This window comes from Salmo salar, chromosome ssa09 (assembly GCF_905237065.1).
Source record: "Salmo salar chromosome ssa09, Ssal_v3.1, whole genome shotgun sequence".
Classification (NCBI taxonomy): domain Eukaryota; kingdom Metazoa; phylum Chordata; class Actinopteri; order Salmoniformes; family Salmonidae; genus Salmo; species Salmo salar.
Genome location: NC_059450.1, coordinates 19,682,732 through 19,702,134, shown reverse-complemented (window position 1 = coordinate 19,702,134; position 19,403 = coordinate 19,682,732). Strand labels below are relative to the sequence as shown.

The 19,403-nt window shown below is 43.0% G+C and overlaps 1 protein-coding gene across 4 annotated transcripts in view; it reads right to left on the bottom strand.

The window, feature by feature from the left end:
• Nucleotides 1-19,403, bottom strand: part of LOC106610839 (ryanodine receptor 3) — a 162,623-nt gene that overhangs the window by 83,479 nt on the left and 59,741 nt on the right. For all 4 annotated transcript variants that reach the window (XM_045723462.1, XM_045723463.1, XM_045723465.1 and 1 more), the window contains exons 12-16: nt 17,466-17,587; nt 7,354-7,534; nt 6,306-6,441; nt 1,582-1,677; nt 1,008-1,126 (exon numbers count right to left, since the gene is read on the bottom strand). In XM_045723462.1, the coding sequence (XP_045579418.1) occupies nt 1,008-1,126; nt 1,582-1,677; nt 6,306-6,441; nt 7,354-7,534; nt 17,466-17,587 (654 nt within the window). The remainder of the gene's footprint in view (nt 1-1,007; nt 1,127-1,581; nt 1,678-6,305; nt 6,442-7,353; nt 7,535-17,465; nt 17,588-19,403) is intronic.

The following is a 19,403-nucleotide window of genomic DNA, read 5'->3' as shown; positions in this document are numbered from 1 at the left end:
TGAGTTTTGCAAGATTTGTGTAACTGAGGTGGGTCACGACTTACTGAAGGGTTGGGTTTGAATTACAATTATGCACACTTGCCCAGTAACACGGATTTGTAACACCTAGGGAGAATTGTCATGCACAGACAAAGAGCTGCGGTGATCTGGATAGTGATCACTCAAGTATGCCAATGTTTTGTGCAAAATGAGAATTGAGACTATGTGCACTTGCATCCCAACTGCCACTTGTCAATATTCCAAAAATCTGAATCAATTCACGAGCATCTTGTGTTTATCTTAGATTAATTATGACAATTTTGAGGAAGTGGTACTGTCTATGTTGTTGCTACTGTGCATCAAGAGGGACAAACAACAACAACTTCCATGGTACAGTAAAGCAAACATAACACACCCACATCGAACCACACCCCCAAGACTCAAATCTCATTTTTCTTAATGAGCAGTAGAAAAAAAATGCGGAATCGGTGAGCCCAGCCGCTCTTTAATGCAGCCAGTCATAATTACTGAGAGATGCTAATCAGCAGAAACCACATCCAGTAATATCATTTTGATGCATGTGGGCCCATCCTGGCTTTACAAAGCAGAATAATTAAATGGGCAGAGAACGGCAGCCAAGGGAGCCAGGCCAAGACCTGCACTTTATTATCAGTGGCTTTATGAGCGGCTAGAGCCAAATGATACAACCCCTGTGATTTATGACAAAGGAGATGGCAGCCCCGCTGGAGTGCTTATTTCAATGTAAACATATTGATACACAATGCCCATACACATTACAGTCAAATGCCCAGCCCCAACAAGAACTCATCAACTCTCTGCAGCCCTGTCAGCACTGGGTGTACTAATAAAAATGCAGGCTCATCTGTGAATTACTGTGCTTTATAAGAAACCGTGGTCAAGCTCTTGTGATGGATAAATAGTATCAAAACAAAAACAATGTAGTTCCAGTATATTCACTTGATCATGCTGATATATTTGATACAGCTCCTCCTCCGGTTTCAGCTCACCTTGTGGTTGCGTCCATGTTTGTAGAGCAGGGAGATGATGGACTTGATATGTCCTCTCTGGATGATATTTAGAGCCTCCGGGCTCTCAATTAGAATGCAGTGGAGAACCTCCAGTATGCCTGCCGTGGCAAATCATCAATTAACGGCCACAGAGGACAAGGGAACAAGACACAAAAGGTCATTTCGCAAATGCATGCTCCTGAGCACAAGAAGAGGCTATGACGATACATGGCCAGGCATTACTAAACTCATCCAAGACTCTAAACACCAGGTCTGGGGTTTACAACAGTGTAATCCAACTCCTCATCACCTTTTAAACCATGTGCAGACAGCATGCAGGTTGAGGAGAGGTAGGACAAGGTCACACAAAGCTTTAGCTTTATTAATTGATTGACTGAATCAATAATTTAAAAAGTAGGCTGCTCCAGCCGGAGACTTTACATACATAAAAGATTAGCAAGGATAAAAAACACAATAAAGCCCGGAGGCATATTTCCATCGTGGTCCTCATAAACACGTGTCATGGTGGTATCATGTTATCATTTAAACACGTGTCATGGCATTATCAAGGTACCTGAGGAGGACTCCAGTCTCTCCAGCTTGCTGACCAGCCAGTCCAGGTTGTTGGAGAACTGGGTGCAGTTGTTCCTGTTGCCTCGGATCAGCGCCGCTACAGGACACATGGACAAGGTCACAGGTCAAGGGGAGGAGACACATTTCAGACACGATACATATCCAGTTGGCAAGTTTGAAGACGATCATGTAAATTGCTTATCTTTGACCTACAGTACAGCAAAAACATAGCTCCTATAGAAAAACACTGCACATCTTCCGCAACAAACAATGACACCCATGTCAAGGGAAGAAGACAGGTGACATATAATCTTTGCTAGTTATGAAGAGGATAATTCAAATTGATTGTCTTTGTTCCTACAGCCAACAACACTGCCAAACCTTACATCTTACACAACGTCACACAAAATGCACACCTTAAACCACACTCCATGCCAAGGAAAGAGTAGTGTTCTTCTTCAAAGCCTTTATGTATATTAATTAAGCTGCGGAGTACAAAGGAAGGGTGTGACATCAGGGGGACAGGAAAGGAGAGTCGTCCCAGCCAAAAATGACAGGGTCACCTGGCATAGACCGAAAAGAGGAGGCCTAGCTCGCAAATCCATTTAGCTGGTGCAGGTGTGTGGAGGAGGGGATATGAGAGGAGGGACGTGGTCTGCACATTAATGCTCCCCATGAGGAGAAAGCACCATGTAAACACTCTGTGAAGGGCTCAGACAATGATACGGACACTGGAACTGGGAAGCTTCTGAGCGGGAGACATGCTCCTACTACCAAGAGGGAATGCCTATAATGTACAACTGACATGTAAGATTGGACTGGTTTTTCCTACCCTGAAAGACCGTATTTGAAGAATTTGTGGCCTAACTCAAGGATATGGGGAAAAGTGGTGACCATCTGGTGAGCATGGTCAGTCCAGCTTGGCTGGGAGTGTGTTGTCGACATGCTGGGGGAGATGTTGGGTTGAGGCCCTGGAAGCACTTCACACAGACGTGAAATCTGCATGCTATCCGTATCCACTTCCAGCCCCTGCACGAAGCTCCAGCCCCTGTCTGTAGATGTGTGTGTGTGTTCACGTTTTATTAGTCGTACGTGCAAGATACACATGGTATACACCGTCCAACCAAATGCTTACTTGCAGCTTCCTTCTCGACAATGTAAACAAAAATAAATAATAAAAATATAAGAACACGAACATAAAATAAATGGCTCAGTAGAATATAATAAACATTTTAGCATAAGTATAATACAGGAAGGCACAATTTATAGTCCAATATTTACACATGTATCAGGGAACAGGGGATCGAGGGGCAAGTGTTTCAATTGTACAGTATTAACAATAGTAAATAAGAATCTGGTAGCAGCAATTGTGCTGTGTGTGTAGCATGAATGCATATGTGTGTGTGTGCATGTACATGTGCGTACAGTACGTGTGTGTGTTTGTGACTGTGTGTGGTACTAGAGTGCATGTGTACTGAGGCTAGGGCTGTAAAGGTCATGACGGTAAAGTTTATTGGTGGTGTACATAGTTTGCAGATGTTATCGCAGGTGCAGCGAAATGCTTATGTTTCTAGCTCCAACAATGCAGCAATATCTAGCCAATACAATAACAATACACATGCCTTCTGTCATTGTGAAAGGACCATTTCAGGTGTGTTTGTCCAGTCTACAATAAAAATGTGTACTGTTGGGGATACTCGAAGACTGGAGTTGGGCACCACTGACAAAATGGGTGGACTGACGGCCATTGCAGGGAGCAAAGCAGGAAGAAAAAGCAGGATGTGTCAGTATGTGGTGTGATTTGTTGATTCAATTCAACTGACATTACAAAAAATACATTCCATTGTATGAGCCACATCATTCCCCTTTGACATCATTGGAACGAACATTCTACACTACCATGGAAATTATTTGCATCACAATAGCAGGCATCCACTGAGAGTTCACCCATGAGTTTACCAGTCACATTGCCAGGATTAGAGGTTCCAAGCCCGTTCCATTCATTCTATTTCTGTGTGTGCTGCTGCAGGAAGGGGGGTATTGTCTAGGCAACCAAAAACTCATTTGCTATTACACCTTGTTTGTTTCAACAAGGAGCAAAAAGTTTCATGACGTTGTTAAGAGTCCATGTTACCTCAGAAACGGACTCAACCGTACGAATGCCCGGCCGTCCCGGACTCAACCGGATTCGTGTTTCTGAGGTAACATGGACTCTTAACCACGTGATGAAACTTATAATATATATATATATACACACACACACACACACACACACACACCACCAGTCAAAAGTTTTAGAACACCTACTCATTCAAGGGTTTTTCTTTATTTTACATTGTAGAATAATAGTGAAGGCATCAAAACTACGAAATAACACATATGGAATCCTGTAGTAACCAAAGAAAGTGGTGAACAAATCAAAATATATTTTATATTTGAGATTCTGCAAATAGCCACCCTTTGCCTTGATGACAGCTTTTCACACTCTCAACCAGCTTCATGAGGTAGTCACCTGGAATGCATTTCAATTAACAGGTGTGCCTTGTTAAAAGTTAATTTGTGGAAGTTCTTTCCTTCTTAATGCGTTTGAGCCAATCAGTTGTGTTGTGACAAGGTAGGGGTGGTATACAGAAGATGGTCTTTTACCAAATAGGGCTAAGTCCATACATTGGCAAGAACAGCGCAAATAAGCAAAGAGAAATGACAGTCCATCATTACTTTAAGACATGAAGGTCAGTCAATACGGGAAATTTCAAGAACATTGAAAGTTTCTTCAAGTGCAGTCGCAAAAACCATCAAGCGCTATGATGAAACTGGCTCTCATGAGGACCGCCACAGGAATGGAAGACCCAGAGTTACCTCTGCTGCAGAGGAAAAGTTCATTAGCGTTACCAGCCTTATAAATTGCAGCCCAAATAAATGCTTCACAGAGTTCAAATAACAGACAAATCTCAAAATCAACTATTCAGAGGAGACTGTGTGAATCAGGCCTTCATGGTCAAATTCCCCAAAGAAACACTAAAGGACACCAATAAGAAGAAGATGTAACGATGTACGCTGAGAGTCGGGAAGCAAGTTCAGGGAGTGAATACATTTAATAAATAAATGAACAAAACAAGAAACACAAACAGCGCACCGACATGAAACAGGAACAATGACGACTGAGGAAGAAACCAGTGTGTGAGTGACATATAAAGGGCAGGTAATCAAAGAGGTGATGGAGTCCAGTTGTGCGTAACGCTGGTGACAGGTGTGCGACCTAACGAGCAGCCTGGTGATCTAGAGGCTGGAGAGGGAACATACGTGACAGTACCCCCTCCCCGACGCGCGGTTCCAGCCGCAGGACGCCGACCAGGATGACGATCCCGGGGATCAGGAGCGGACCGGTCACCTCTGCTAAGGCGTGGGAACGTGTCAATCCAGCTGAGGCGCGGGAGCATGACGACCTAGAGCACCGGAGAGAGAGCATACGTGACAGAAGAGATTTGCTTGGGCCAAGAAACACGAGCAATAGACATTAGACCAGTGGAAATTTGTCCTTTGATCTTGAGTCCAAATTGGAGATTTTTGGTTCCAACAGCCGTGTCTTTGTGAGACGCGGTGTGGGTGAACAGATGATTTCCCCATGTGTATTTCCCAACGTAAAGCATGGAGGAGGTGTTGTTATGGTGTGGGGGTGCGTTTCTGGTGACACTGTCTGTGATTTATTTAGAATTCAAGGCACATTTAACCAGCATGGCTACCACAGCATTCTGCAGCGATACGCCATCCCATCTGGATTGGGCTTAGTGGGACTATCATTTGTTTTTCAACAGGACAATGACCCAACACACTTCCAGGCTGTGTAAGGGCTATTTTACCAAGAAGGAGAGTGATGGAGTGCTGCATCAGATTTCCTGTCCTCCACAATCCCCTGACCTCAACCAAATTGAGATGGTTTGGGATGAGTCGGACCGCAGAGTGAAGGAAAAGCAGCCAACAAGTGCTCAGCATATGTGAGAACTCCTTCAAGACTGTTGGAAAAGCATTCCAGGTGAAGCTGGTTGAGAGCATGCCAAGAATGTGAAAAGCTGTCATCGCAAAGGGTGGCTATTTCAGGAATCTCAAATATAAAATATATTTTGATTTGTTCACCACTCTTTTGGTTAATACATGATTCCATTAGTGTTATTTCAGTTTTGACGTTTTCAAAGTAGAAAATAGAAAAAATAAAGAAAAACCCTTGAATGAGTAGGTTTGTCCAAACTTTTGCCTAGTACCCTATATCATTTTTTTACGGTTATGACTTATTTTATTTTCATGACGGTCTTCATCCATACCCGTCGGTTACTCAGTAATTGTGCCTGCCCTAACTGAGGCAGCCTCACAGACAGGCGTGTAAGATGGGGAAACACCACCTAAGAGTGCCTAGAGGACCATAAACGGCTCTGTAAATGCCAGCTCAGCTGAGACAAATAATCCCACGGCAGCAGTGAGACTCAGGCCTAAGGTTGGTAAGAGCAGTACTGGGACTCAGAGAACGCCAGGGCTTCCGTGGCAGGCAACAATGATTGATTACTGTGAAGTGTGTGTGTGTAACAAACAAACAAGGAGCAGACAGGTTGTCCTTTCTTTATCTACTGTTGTTTAACTTTTTTACTGTGACACTTTATGTGATTGTAACTATATTGGTGTGATGACTTGTGTATAATACTCTTTGGAGGACTCTTCTATTGTCTCCCTCACCTAGCAGCTCATAGAGCAGGTTGAGGATGTCCTTCCAGGAAGCCCCAGCCTCTGCCCCGGCACACTCCCCAAAGTGGGCTGCACTGTTGTACACATTGAGACGGTCGATGCAGCAGGACACCAGAGTCAGCATGCCCTGAAACAAGACACACCCATCATTACTCTGACATCATCATCATGTGTCCTCAATTAACCTGCTCCTAGTCTCTCCTATGCCTTCATGCCTGGATGATTAATCTAGGATGGTAATAGTGATCAGGTATGCTCAGCAGCATGCCCAGCTGTGAGGAAGGAAAATTGCAGGTGATTTATAACTCCATGAAAAGCCTATCAGCTGTCAACAATGAAAAATGTACCTTACAACTGTATTGTATTGGGGAGTGGGATGGAAAAGTGCAATTTGGGGATATTAATACAATTCTGGAGAAGTGTGTAGGCTGGGATATAGATGGGTTATTGAAGCATTCCATGGGCAGGATTGGTGTATGCCGGAAACAGTGTTATGTATGGTTATACCAATTATGTAACCATTACAGAAACACTGCACACAACTATTTTACATAAATTCCTGTTATCAACTTATTGCTTGGAGACAAAGTGAACAACTGGGGAAATGTAAATCCACAGCAACAGCTTTTGTTTGAGTTAAGGAGAGTAGTTGACGTTGTGTATTTAACACAGGCACAAGGGAAGGCAGCTGACATTTTATAATTGATGAGAACAATTTTGGGCCGAGAGGCTTATCAAAAGGCTCCACTCCATTGTTGTCATCACAGAAAAACTCAGAACAAAACTGCTGACAGTTGAAAAGCAATGCTCTGAAATACAATATGGCATTGAAATACTGTATCAAGAATCCATTGATTTAGCCTTTAAAAACAGCATGTCTTGGCAACACTGCATTTAAGCCCGACTCCTGCAATGACCACTTACTAAAATTGCCTTAATCACAATTGAAACCCCTGACTTTGGACTTTTATTGTCCTCTGCTGCCAAGCAACCGTCAGGCAGGATTACGACGCGGCACTTCATGTGTGGATGAACTCACTTCCTGTTTGAAGAGGTTCTGTCGGTTCTTGAGAGAGCGCAGCATGATCTGTTTCTCCTCGTGCTCCAGCTCAGCATTAGGCACCTGGAAGTAGGTGATGAGGTCATTGAGGGTCTGGAGGACCTCCTCGATGGGCAGGGCTACTGACGCACGGTTCTTTCCCCCCAGACAGTCCAGGTCTCTGGAACAGGGAAGAAGGGTTATCTTCACCACAGGACACTTTGAAAGTACTCAATTCTGTAAAAGTAGATTTTTCAGCATCAAAACAAGGGAACATACACTGAGCATACCAAACATTAGGAACACCTTCCTAATATTGAGTTGCACCCCCTTTTGCCCTCAATACAGCCTCAATTCATCAGGGCATGGACTTTACAAGGCGTCGAAAGCGTTCCACAGGGATGGTGGCCCATGTTGATTCCAATGCCTCCTACAATTGTGTCAAGTTGGCTGGATGTCCTTTGGGTGGTGGACCATTCTTGATACACACGGGAAACTGTTGTGCATGAAAAACCGAGCAACGTTGCAGTTCTTGACACAAACCGGCACCTACTACCATACCCCGTTCAAAGGCACTTAAATATTTTGTCTTGCCCATTCACCCTCTGAATGGCACACATATACAATCCATGTCTCAATTGTCTCAAGGCTTAAAATTCCTCCTTTAACCTGTCTCCTCCCCTTCATCTACACTGATTGAAGTAGATTTAAATAAGTGACGACAATTTTCACCTGGTCAGTCTGTCATGTTCATAATGCTTTGTGCACTCAGTGTATGACAGCAGGTCCTTTATATCATGACATCATTATGTGATAATCATAAGGTTTCATAACCACACTGAACTCCAGTATTAGAATATGACTCAAGCAGTGACTGCCATAGGAACAGGATTTGTGCCTTGAGGTTAATCCATGCTGAAATGTTATTTTCTGTGTGTGAGCTTAATGGTTAATTGTCACACAGAGGGGGGCTGAGGAGGGGAGAGGGAGGGGGGGTGTGGAGAGGTACAGCTCACAGGCAGTAGTCTAGGTCTGGACAGCGGTGAAAAGCCAGTCAGCCATGTTTGACCAACTGACGACACGGAGGGGGTATGTGTTTGATTCACAGTCACAGGCCAGTTTAATAGTGGAAGATGAGGAGGCTTTGAACATTTATTCGCTCCATAGCATTCTCATTCATGACTGGCCGTAAGTGGCCTTATGGCTTGATGTGTTTATTGTCCTGTTTGGCCACGGATGACTGGGTCACTGAGCCAGGCAGCCAGTGTGCTTTCTGTGGGCTGTGCAGCCCACTGCTCACAGGCCAAAAGCTCAACTGCTGCTGTGCATTCACAGTCTACAGGGCTTTACACCCAGACAGCATGCATATTACACTACAGTCAAGTAGTTGTTATATTTTTGTAGGGCTGGAACAATTACCGTATAACCGACGGAAATGCATGAAGACTGTCATGAAAATAAAATAACTTTATCAGTGAAGACTTGAACCTACTTCTACCCCCAAGGCATAATACCTCTAAACAAGACTGCTAAATAGCTAATCAAATGGCTACATTGACCTGCATTCACCCTTTTTTTTTTATTGAATCTCTTGCACTGACTCTATGCACACACACTGGACTCTACCCACACACTAACATATACTTACACACACACACACACACACAAACACACACACACACACACACTGATGCAACACACACACACACACGCTGCTGCTACTGCACCACATATGCTGCTGCTACAGCTCAGTCTATTATCTATCTTGTTGACTTGTCACTTTACATTTAAATGTAAAAAAAATTTTTTAGCAGACGCTCTGATCCAGATGCTCTGATTCAGGTGGGTCAACCCCGTATCTCAGTCATAGTAAGTACAAATTGCCTCAAAGTAGCTATTCGCAAAGTGAGTGCTAGTAAGGGGGGGGGGGGGGAACTTGGGGGGGAACTTGGGAAGGTTGAATACCAGACAGGCTGTAGGAGTTTGATGGCACAAGCGGGGAGCCCAGCCAACAGCGAGTTGAAGTAGTCCAGACAGGAGATGACAAGTGCCTGGATTAGGACCTGCACCACTTCCTGTGTGAGGTACATATGTTGTAGAGCATGAACCTGCTGGAGCGAGTCACTGCTTTGATGTTTGCAGAGAACGACATGGTGTTGTCCAGGGTCACACCAAGGTTCTTTGCACTCTGGGAAGGGGACATTGTGAAGTTGTCAACCGTGATGGTGAGGTCTTGGAGCAGGCAGGCCTTCCCCGGGAGAAAGAGAAGCTCTGTTTTGTCAAGGTTGAGCTTGAGATGGTCGGCCGACATCCAAGCTGAGATATCTGCCAGGCACGCAGAGATGCGTGTCCCCAATTGGGTGTCAGAAGGAGGGAAAGAGAAAAGTAATTGAGTGTCATGCGCATAGCAATGATAGGAGAGACTATGTGTGGATCTGAAGCAGCTGAGTGACTTGGTGTAAAGAGAAAAGAGGAGAGGGTCTAGAACCGAGCACTGGAGGACACCAGTAGTGAGAGTACATGGTGCAGACACAGAACCTCTCCATGTCACCTGCAATCCAAGAGTGTGCAGAGACACCCAGCCCTGAGAGGGTGGAGAGGAAGATCTGATGGTTCACAGTGTCGAAGGCAGCGGATAGATCTACGTGGATGACAACTGTGGTCGTCAGCTACATGGGAAACACCTGGGCACGGGTGTGTCCCAGGATAAATAGACCTCTTCCACATTCATTGGAGAGACTCTCTCCATGCAGACACAGACAGATTTTGGTTGTGGCATTTTTGTGGCTATTTGGTTTGTTTGCGTTGGCACCTTTCAACACCCCTCATTATCACATGTATACACGCGACCACTCACTTACACTACTGACTGCTGACTAAACACACACCATTGTTAATTGTATTTACTTTACTTCAGTTAATAAATATATTTTGTTATTCTTTATCTCCACGTTGTCTCCCTTTTTGTTTCGGGATTCGAGCCGGTTCGTGACACAACAGAGAAGAGAGAGTCAGCTTTGGCAGTGTGGAGAGCCTCCATGACACAGAATCGACCAGTCTCGGTTGAGTGACCCAACTTGAAGCCTGACTGGTTAGGGTCAAGAAGATTGTTCTGTAGAGAAATAGCGAGCGAGTTGGTCAGAAACAGCATGCTCAAGTGTTTTGGAAAGAAAAGATAGGAGGAATAACGGTCTGTAGTTGTTGACGTCAGAGGGTTCGAGTGTTGGTAACTTGATGTGGGGAGAGACTCTGGCCATTTTGATGTCAGATGTGACGCAGACAGTGGTCAGGGATGAGTTGATGAGGGAAGTGAGGAATGGGAAAATATCTCCAGAGATGGTCTGGAGAAGGGAGGAGGGGATGGGGTCGAGTGGGTAGATTAGTGTGGTCTGGCCGCCCAACAGTCACAGGATTTCATCTAGAGAGAGAGGGGAGAAAGAGGTCAAGGCATAGGGTAGTCATGTGTGAGTGGGACCAGTGAACTCAATAGGCTGAGTGAATGAGGAGCGGATGTCGTCAACATTCTTTTCAAAGTGGTTGACAAAGTCGTCCCCAGAGCTGAAGGAGGGAGGAGTAGGTGGAAAACAGTTCCTAAGCTTAGAGGCAGAAGCTTAACATTTAGAGTGATAGAAAGTGGCTTTAGCAGCAGATAGAGTAAAAAAAAGGAGGGAGTGAAAGGAAGATAGGTCCTCCGGAAGTTTAGTTTTCCTCCATTTTTGCTCAGCTGCCGACAGCCCTGTTCTGTAAGCTCACAATGACTCACTCAGCCATGGATCAGGAGGGGACAGTGCGAGTCATAGGATGCAGAAAGCCAGGAGAGCAGGGTTGAAAAGGCAGAATCAGGAGAGGAGAGAAAGGGATTTAGCAGAAGGGAGAGTAGTGGGAGAGAGAGAGAGAGAGAGAGAGCGAAGATTGCGACGGTGCATGAGCATTTGGCTAGGGGCTGTAATGGGACATTTTTATTTTATGCGTCCACATAACTGAGTATGTGACTAACCTTGTGAAACTGTCCTATTATAATCTCCTGTTCTTGGGAGTATCATCCTGTTGCAAACCAGCTTGCACCTTCGTCATTGTATAGATAAAGTCCCGCTCAAGAACAGGAAACTATAAAGATATGTGCTTATCACCCAATGCTTTGGAATTCAGACTGTCTACCCTGCACTGTGTAACTCTCCTTATTTCTGAGCTCAGAGAGAATAACAATCTTGGTTTGACTTTGACTCCAGCAAATCCTTATTGTAGAATATACACCACAGGGCTGAGTGGGTAGGGTTGGAGGAGAAGGAGACAGAAAAAGAAAGTAGTGATCAGAGTGCTGGAGACTTTACCCTTACTTACATTAGAGAACGACTAATAATCTGCTGAGCCAATAAATGGGGGCTATATTTGACCTTTCCAGTCTATCGGCTATTGGCCCTTCCCGATCTGCTTTGCCGATAGTCCCTCTACGTAGCAAAACTGCTGCTATGTGAGCCGCCACTCACCGCCTGAGCCACGAGCTCTACACAATGCAGAGGAACGTCTAGCTGGGAATCTGCAGTATTGAGAAATAGATGAATTGACAGTGACCAAAATCGAACTCCTATTGGAAATATTTGTTTAGTTAATTCACTAATAATAAGGCTTTTCCTCTAGGATTTTGTCTGTGCTTAGCTCCATTCCATTTCCTTTTATCCTGAAAAACTCCCCAGTCCTTAAAGATTACATGCATACTCATAACATGATGCAGCCACCACTATGCTTGAAAATATAGAGTGGTAATCAATAATGTGTTGTATTGGATTTGCCCCAAACATAACACTTTATTCAGGACAAAATGTAATTGCCTTGCCGCATTTTGCAGTATTACTTTAGTGCCTTGTTGCAAACAGGATGCATGTTTTGGGATATTTTTATTCTGTGCAGGCTTCCTTCTTTTCCCTGTGTCAATTAGGTTAGTATTGTGGAGTAACTACAATATTGTTGATCGATCCTTAGTTTTCTCCCATCACAGCCATTAAACTCTAACTGTTTAAAAGTCACCGTTGGCCTCATGATGAAATCCCTGAGCGGTTTACTTCCTCTCCGGCAACTGAGTTAGGAGAGACGCCTGTATCTTTGTAATGACTGGGCTTATTGGTTCACCATCTAAAGTGTAATTATGAACTTCACCATGCTCAGAGTGATATTCAATGTCTACCAATAGGTGCCCTTCTTTGCAAGATATTGGAAAACCTCCATGGTCACTGTGGTTGAATCTGTGTTTGAAATTCACCGCTGGACTAAGAGATCTTACAAATAATTGTATGTGTGGAGTACAGAGATGAGGTAGTCATTCAAAAAGCATGTTAAACACTATTATTACACAGAGAGATTCCATGCAATTTATAATGTGACTTGTTAAGCACATTTTTACTCCTGAACTTATTTATGTTTGCAGTAACAAAGGGGTTGAATACTTATTGACTCAAGACATTTCAGCTTTTCCTTTTTTATTCATTTGTAAACATTTCAAAAACATTCCACTTTGACATTATGGGGTATTGTGTCAAGGCCAGTGACAAAAAAAATCTCAATGTAATCCATTTTAAATTCAGGCTGTAATACAACAAATGTGGAAAAGGTCAAAGGCTGTAAATACTTTCTGAAGGCACTGTATGGGCAGATTTGAGTCATTCAGACACAACGTGCATGTTAGTTTCATATTTTTTCCTACCCTCGCTCTCCTTGTCAGATATTATGCACATTTATGGCTTGGTGGCAAATGTCATTGCCATTGAGCTAGTTCTCATAGTGCCAGTAAACAGTAGCACAGGATATGAGCCATGGAGAGAGATGAGGAGATGTGAAAGGGAGTGAAGTTACAGCCTTGCTCTATCCAAATAGTAGCAGTAGGATCAAGTTACAACACGCCAATTTCATGACAGATAGCTGAACTAGCTGAACTAGCGAATTTTGACCTGGCAGCTGAGTTTAGAGATGCATCCTGACAGCTGAAAATAAGATTTTTTCCCATTCACGGAAAATTACAAAAATTCTAGTTTCATAAGCATCCGTGATCACAAATCATGACATTAAGTTGGACCCATTTGCATTGAATAGATGGTACTTTATATTCTCATACTAACAGCAGTGCCTATATTTTTTATTTAACAAGGCAAGTCAGTTTTAAGAACAAATTCTTATTTACAGCGACGGCCTAGGAACAGTGGGTTAACTGCCTTGTTCAGAGGCAGAACGATATATTTTTATATCTCGTCAGCTTGGGGATTCAATCTAGCAACCTTTCGGTTACTGGCCCAACGCTCTAACCAATAGGCTACCTGCCGCCCCATTCTATATGATGTCTTTCCATACAGGCATGACATGCTGGAGTGATGCTTCCATGCAGAATGTGTTGCTCAGAAGGCTAATATAAGTACCAGATGGAAGCAAACAGATTATGGTGCTACAGATGACAGACTCCACTGATCTGCCAAAACAAGCTCAATAACTCAATGCACACACTCCTATTGAATATGCATTCACCTGTATTGTGAGTAGTCCTATGACGTCTTCATTTACCCAGTTTATCAAGAGATGTACCATTCAAATAAAATGATTATGTTGTTATGTAGTTAGATTTGTAAAAACAAAGTTGAATGTATTGTTTTATTTTAAAATTGATGCATTAATGCATACATGGCTGTCTCTGGGAAATGTTGTCATCAAAATGTTCAAACATAACGATATTGAATAGCGGCCTAAAATATCGACCATCGGCCTCCTTGACCCCCAAAAAATCTGTATCGCCATCGGCCCCCCAAAAAAATCCATATCGGTCATTCTCTAACCTTGTACCTCTGCACATCGTATTCTGTACATAGCCATGTTATTTTTTTGTTATCCATTCCTTGTGTCATTATTTCTATTTATACATTTATTTATGTTTTACCTTTAACTCTGCATTGTTGGAAATTGTCCCGTAAGTAACAATTTCACTGTTAGTATAAACCTGTTGTTTACACAGCATGTGACAAATAACATTTGAACTGAGATGGCCGGGCATTTGTGCAGGTGAGTACATTTTTGCTGTAACATGGACTCTATAGTAACATGTACTCCACAAAGTGATGAAACTTTGTTGCTCCTTGCTCAAACAAGGAAGGTGTTGTAGCAAACAAGTCTTCGGTTGCCTAGGCAATGCCCTCCTCCCTGCTACAACAGCAGCACATGCAGTCAGGAGCAGAGGAGAGGAAAAAATATAAGCTCATCAAAAAAAGAAACGTCCTCTTACTTTCAACTGCGTTTATTTTCAGCAAACTTAACATGTGTAAATATTTGTATGAAGATAACAAGATTCAACAACTGACAAACTGAACAAGTTCCACAGACATGTAACTAACATAAATTGAATAATGTGTCCCTGAACAAAGGAGGGGTCAAAATCAAAAAGTAACAGTCAGTATCTGGTGTGGCCACCAGCTGCATTAAGTACTGCAGTGCATCTCCTCCTCATGGACTGCACCAGATTTGCCAATTCTTGCTGTGAGATGTTACCCCTCCACCTCCAAATCGATCCCGCTCCAGAGTACAGGCCTCGGTGTAACGCTCATTCCTTCGACGATAAATGCGAATCCGACCATCACCCCTGGTGAGACAAAACCACGACTCGTCAGTGAAAAGCACTTTTTGCCAGTTCTGTCTGGTCCAGCGATGGTGGGTTTGTGCCCATAGGCGACGTTGTTGTCGGTGATGTCTGGTGAGGACCTGCCTTACAACAGGCCTACAAGCCCTCAGTCCAGCCTCTTTCAGCCTATTGCGGACAGTCTGAGCACTGATGGAGGGATTGTGCATTCCTGTTGTAACTCGGGCAGTTGTTGTTGCCATCCTGTACATCTGCAGTCCTCATGCCTCCTTGCAGCACGCCTAAGGCACATTCACGCAGATGAGCAGGGACCCTGGGCATCTTTCTTTTGGTGTTTTTCCAGAGTCAGTAGAAAGGCCTACCGTTAATTGTCTACCGTCTGTAAGCTGTTAGTGTCTTAACAACCATTCCACAGGTGCATGTTCATTAATTGTTTATGGTTCATTGAACAAGCATGGGAAACAGTGTTTAAACCCTTTACAATTAAGATCTGTGAAATTTCTTGGATTTTTACTAATTATCTTTGAAAGACCGGGTCCTGAAAAAGGGGAGTTTCTTTTTTTGCTAAGTTTATATACACAATGCCTTCAGAGAGTATTCATACCGCTTGACTTACTCCACATTTTGTTGCGTTACAGGCTGAATTCAAAATTGATTAAACAGATTTTTTTCGTCACCCATCGACACACAATAACCCATAATGACAAAGTGAAACATGTTTTTAGAAATGTTTGCTAATTTATTGAAAATTAAATACAGAAATTACACATTTACACCCCCTTTCTATGACACTCCAAATTCAGCTCAGGTGCATCCAATTTCCTTTGAGCATCCTTGAGATGTCACTACAACTTGATTGGACTCCACCTGTGGTCAATTAAATAGTTTGGACATGATTTAGTAAGAAACACACCTGTCTATATAAGGTCCCACAGTTGACAGTGCATGTCAGAGTAGAAACTATACCAAGAAGTCCAAGGAACTGTGATTTGACTTGAAAAAGAACTGTCCTTAGATCTCCAAGATAGAATTGTGATGAGGCATATATCTGGGGGAGGGTATAAAACCATTTCTAGAGTGTTGAAAGTTTCCAAGAGCACAGCGGTCTCCATAATTTGGAAATTGAAAAATATGGAACAACCCCGACTCTGCCTAGAGCTGGCCGTCCAACCAAACTGAGCAATCAGGGCAAAAAGGACCTTGGTCAGGAACCCAGTGATTACTTTGACAGAACTACAGAATTCCTTGGCTGAGATGGGAGAACCTGCCAGAAGGACAACAGTCTCTACAGCACTTCACCAATCAGGGATTTTAGGTAGAGTGGCCAGACGGAAGCCACTCTTGAGAAAAAGGCACATGAAAGACTCAGAACATAAGGCAAACAATTCTGTGGTCTGATGAGATTTTTTCAACTCAGCTCATCACCCATCTAACACCATCCCTACTGTGAAGCATGGTGGTGGTAGCGTCATGCTATGTGGATGCTTTTTAGCGGCAGGGACTGGAAGACTGATCAGGATAGACGGAACAATGAATGAAGCCAAATACAGGCACATCCTTGATGAGAACTTGCTTCAAAGTGCAAACGACCTTAGACTGGGCGAAGATTTACGTTCCAACAGGGCAATGACCCCAAGCATACAGCCAAAGCGACGCTGGAATGGCTCCAGAAGAAGAGTATGAAAGTCCTTGAGTGGCCCAACCAAACCCCAGACCTGAATCTCATTGAAAATCTGTGGAAAGACTTGAAGATTGCTCCCCATCTAACTTAACAGAGCTGGAGAAAATCTGCAAGGAAGAATGGGAGACAATCCCCAAATCCATATGTGCAAAGCTAAGATAGACATACCCAAGACAACTCACAGCTCTAATCGCTGCCAAAGGAACTTCTACAAAGTATTGACTCAGGGTTATGAATACTTATGTAAAATGTTACATTTCTGTATTTCATTTTCAATAAACATGTAAAAATTATTACAATGTAAACTTACTTTTAATCCGTCTGTCTGAATATTTCAAGACATGACAATTCTCATCACTCATCTTGAAAAAACGTACATTAAAAACTTCAATCAATCAGCCATCATTAACACAATTGAAAAATCGAATGAAAGTGCGGGGGCTACGGAGAGAAACAAAATGGTGCAGTTTTAGACCATGTGCCAGAAAGTGATGAGGGCGCTGGAGAGGGGTGTGTATTAGTGGGTCTGGGCAGGTGTCATGTAATTGATATTTGTTATTTGTATGTGTATGTTTTGTATTGTTTATAAAATATAAAATGTAATCTTACAAAATAAAAAAATAATAATAAAAATAAAAAAATAAAATAAAACAAATCAGGCTGTGGAAAAAGTAAAGGGCTGTGAATACTTTCTGAAGGCACTGTTTAAATATAAGTTTTATTTGTTTTGCTATTCGAATTGTTATTACGGTGATCACAGTCATTTGGATGACCTATAACCGTCATCCAAAATTGTAGTTGTGTGGTTTAGAGGTGGTGTACCTGATGAAGTGACTGAAGAGGCGGGTGGTGTTACGGATGATGCGAGCAGCACGGGACTCTTCGTGCTGACACCGCTGCAAGGTCAGCCCATCATCCATATGACCCTCAGAGTGGAGGCAGGCCTGGAGGAGGGAGGAACACAGAGAAAGCGGGAAAGGGGGGGTAGGCAAAGGAGGGAGAGGGGGGTAGCGAGAGAGCAAGAGCGAGAAAGAAAGAAAGAAAGAAAGAAAGAAAGAAAGAAAGAAAGAAAGAAAGAGAAAGAAAGAAAGAAAGAAAGAAAGAAAGAAAGAAAGAAAGAAAGAAAGAAAGAAAGAAAAGAGGGCGAGAAAGGGAGAAGTTGACAGATTAGCAGCAGAGGTTGGAACCGGTTCAGGGAAAAGAACCAAAAACAGGAAAATAACGGAATTTTTCAAGGAAAGTAAACAGAACCGGGAACAAAAGTGATCTCAAGTGTTCCAGAACAGAACTGTTATTTTCAAATCTTGTGAACCGGTGAATAACGTTCTTTTAAGTTCGGAGCATTATTTTTGCTGTCAACGCGCCTATGCAAAGCACTCACTCTGTCAATCTGAAACTTCTCCTCACAGTGTCTGCCTGTCAGCTTTTTCTAGAACAGTTAAGGATACTATTAGTTATCACGTTTCACATTGGATTTATAAACTACAAAATGGTATGATGTGTTTTGAATGCTGGTGACGCTACACACACATGCTTTTTATTAGCTCTGGTCCAGGGTGTTGAGCCAATGTTTGGACGTTCAAAGTTCCTCCATATTAGCAGCTCCTCCGTAAGTAAGTAGCTAGTATATAATTATGTAATTCAGTGAAGTAGGAATGATAGGCCTACTACTAATATCCTAAACACATTATAATGCACGTCATATCATGATGGTAAGCGCTTCAAGCCATGCCTCCTCCATGTCAATCCCTCTCTTTTGCTTGCTCCCCACCCGCAACATTTCAGTTGCATCTCGCGCCCTACACTTGTCTGTAGGAACAGAAAGGAACTAAATAAAGTGGTACTTTCGAGGGGTTAGAACCAGTTCAGAACTTTATTTTGCTGGTCAGAACAGTGGAACGGAACTAAACTATTGGAAAATGATTTTGGTTCCAACCCCTGATTAGTGGTGTTGAGTATGATTAGGCTGTAACACAGGTGCTGCTGACATTACAGGCTATTAGGCTGCATTGCTGTGGAGTTGAGGGACTGTCATATAATCGCACAATCCTCCAGTGGTGTGTATTTGTGGATTCCAAGGAAAGCCAGGCTTCCCAAAAACATTGACCAATAATTTTTTTTTACAAAAGACTAAATTTATCATTAGTCTCTGTGTTTCATAATTTTCCTTCATTTCGCAAGAGGCTGAATGCATCTCAACGGAGAAAGCATCCGAGCGAGCGAAACAGCGCCCCTCTGTCTCTATATGTGTAACCAATCTAGCTGATGCTGTCAGGTCAAAAAGAGTATGACATTGTTGCCGCCTTTCCTTGCATTGAATGCAAGCAATAATAATAAAAAAATGTAAATAGCCAATCAGCGTTAAGCTAAACTGAGTGAGCTCAACTGTGAATGGTCCTGACATAGGGCTGTTGCGGTGACCACATTACCACCACACCGGCAGTCATAAGTCACAACCGCAGTAAAATTCTACATAATCTCCTTTTATGCACTCTGGACATGCTTTGGTAGTACCCAATTTGCTAACTACCATCAGGTCTTAATGGCCTGGTACTCAGGGCTCTATTGTTCCTCCATCAGGGGCAAATGGTCTGGTACTCAGGGCTCTATTGTTCCTCCATCAGGCCCAGTGGCCTGGTACTCTGTGCTCTATTGTCCCTCTAACATCAATGCAAATACAATCTAAAATCACATCAAACACTTCAAAACAGTAGGCCTATCTTACTTTTAAAACTCACCTCACTGTGATGATAAATTTGA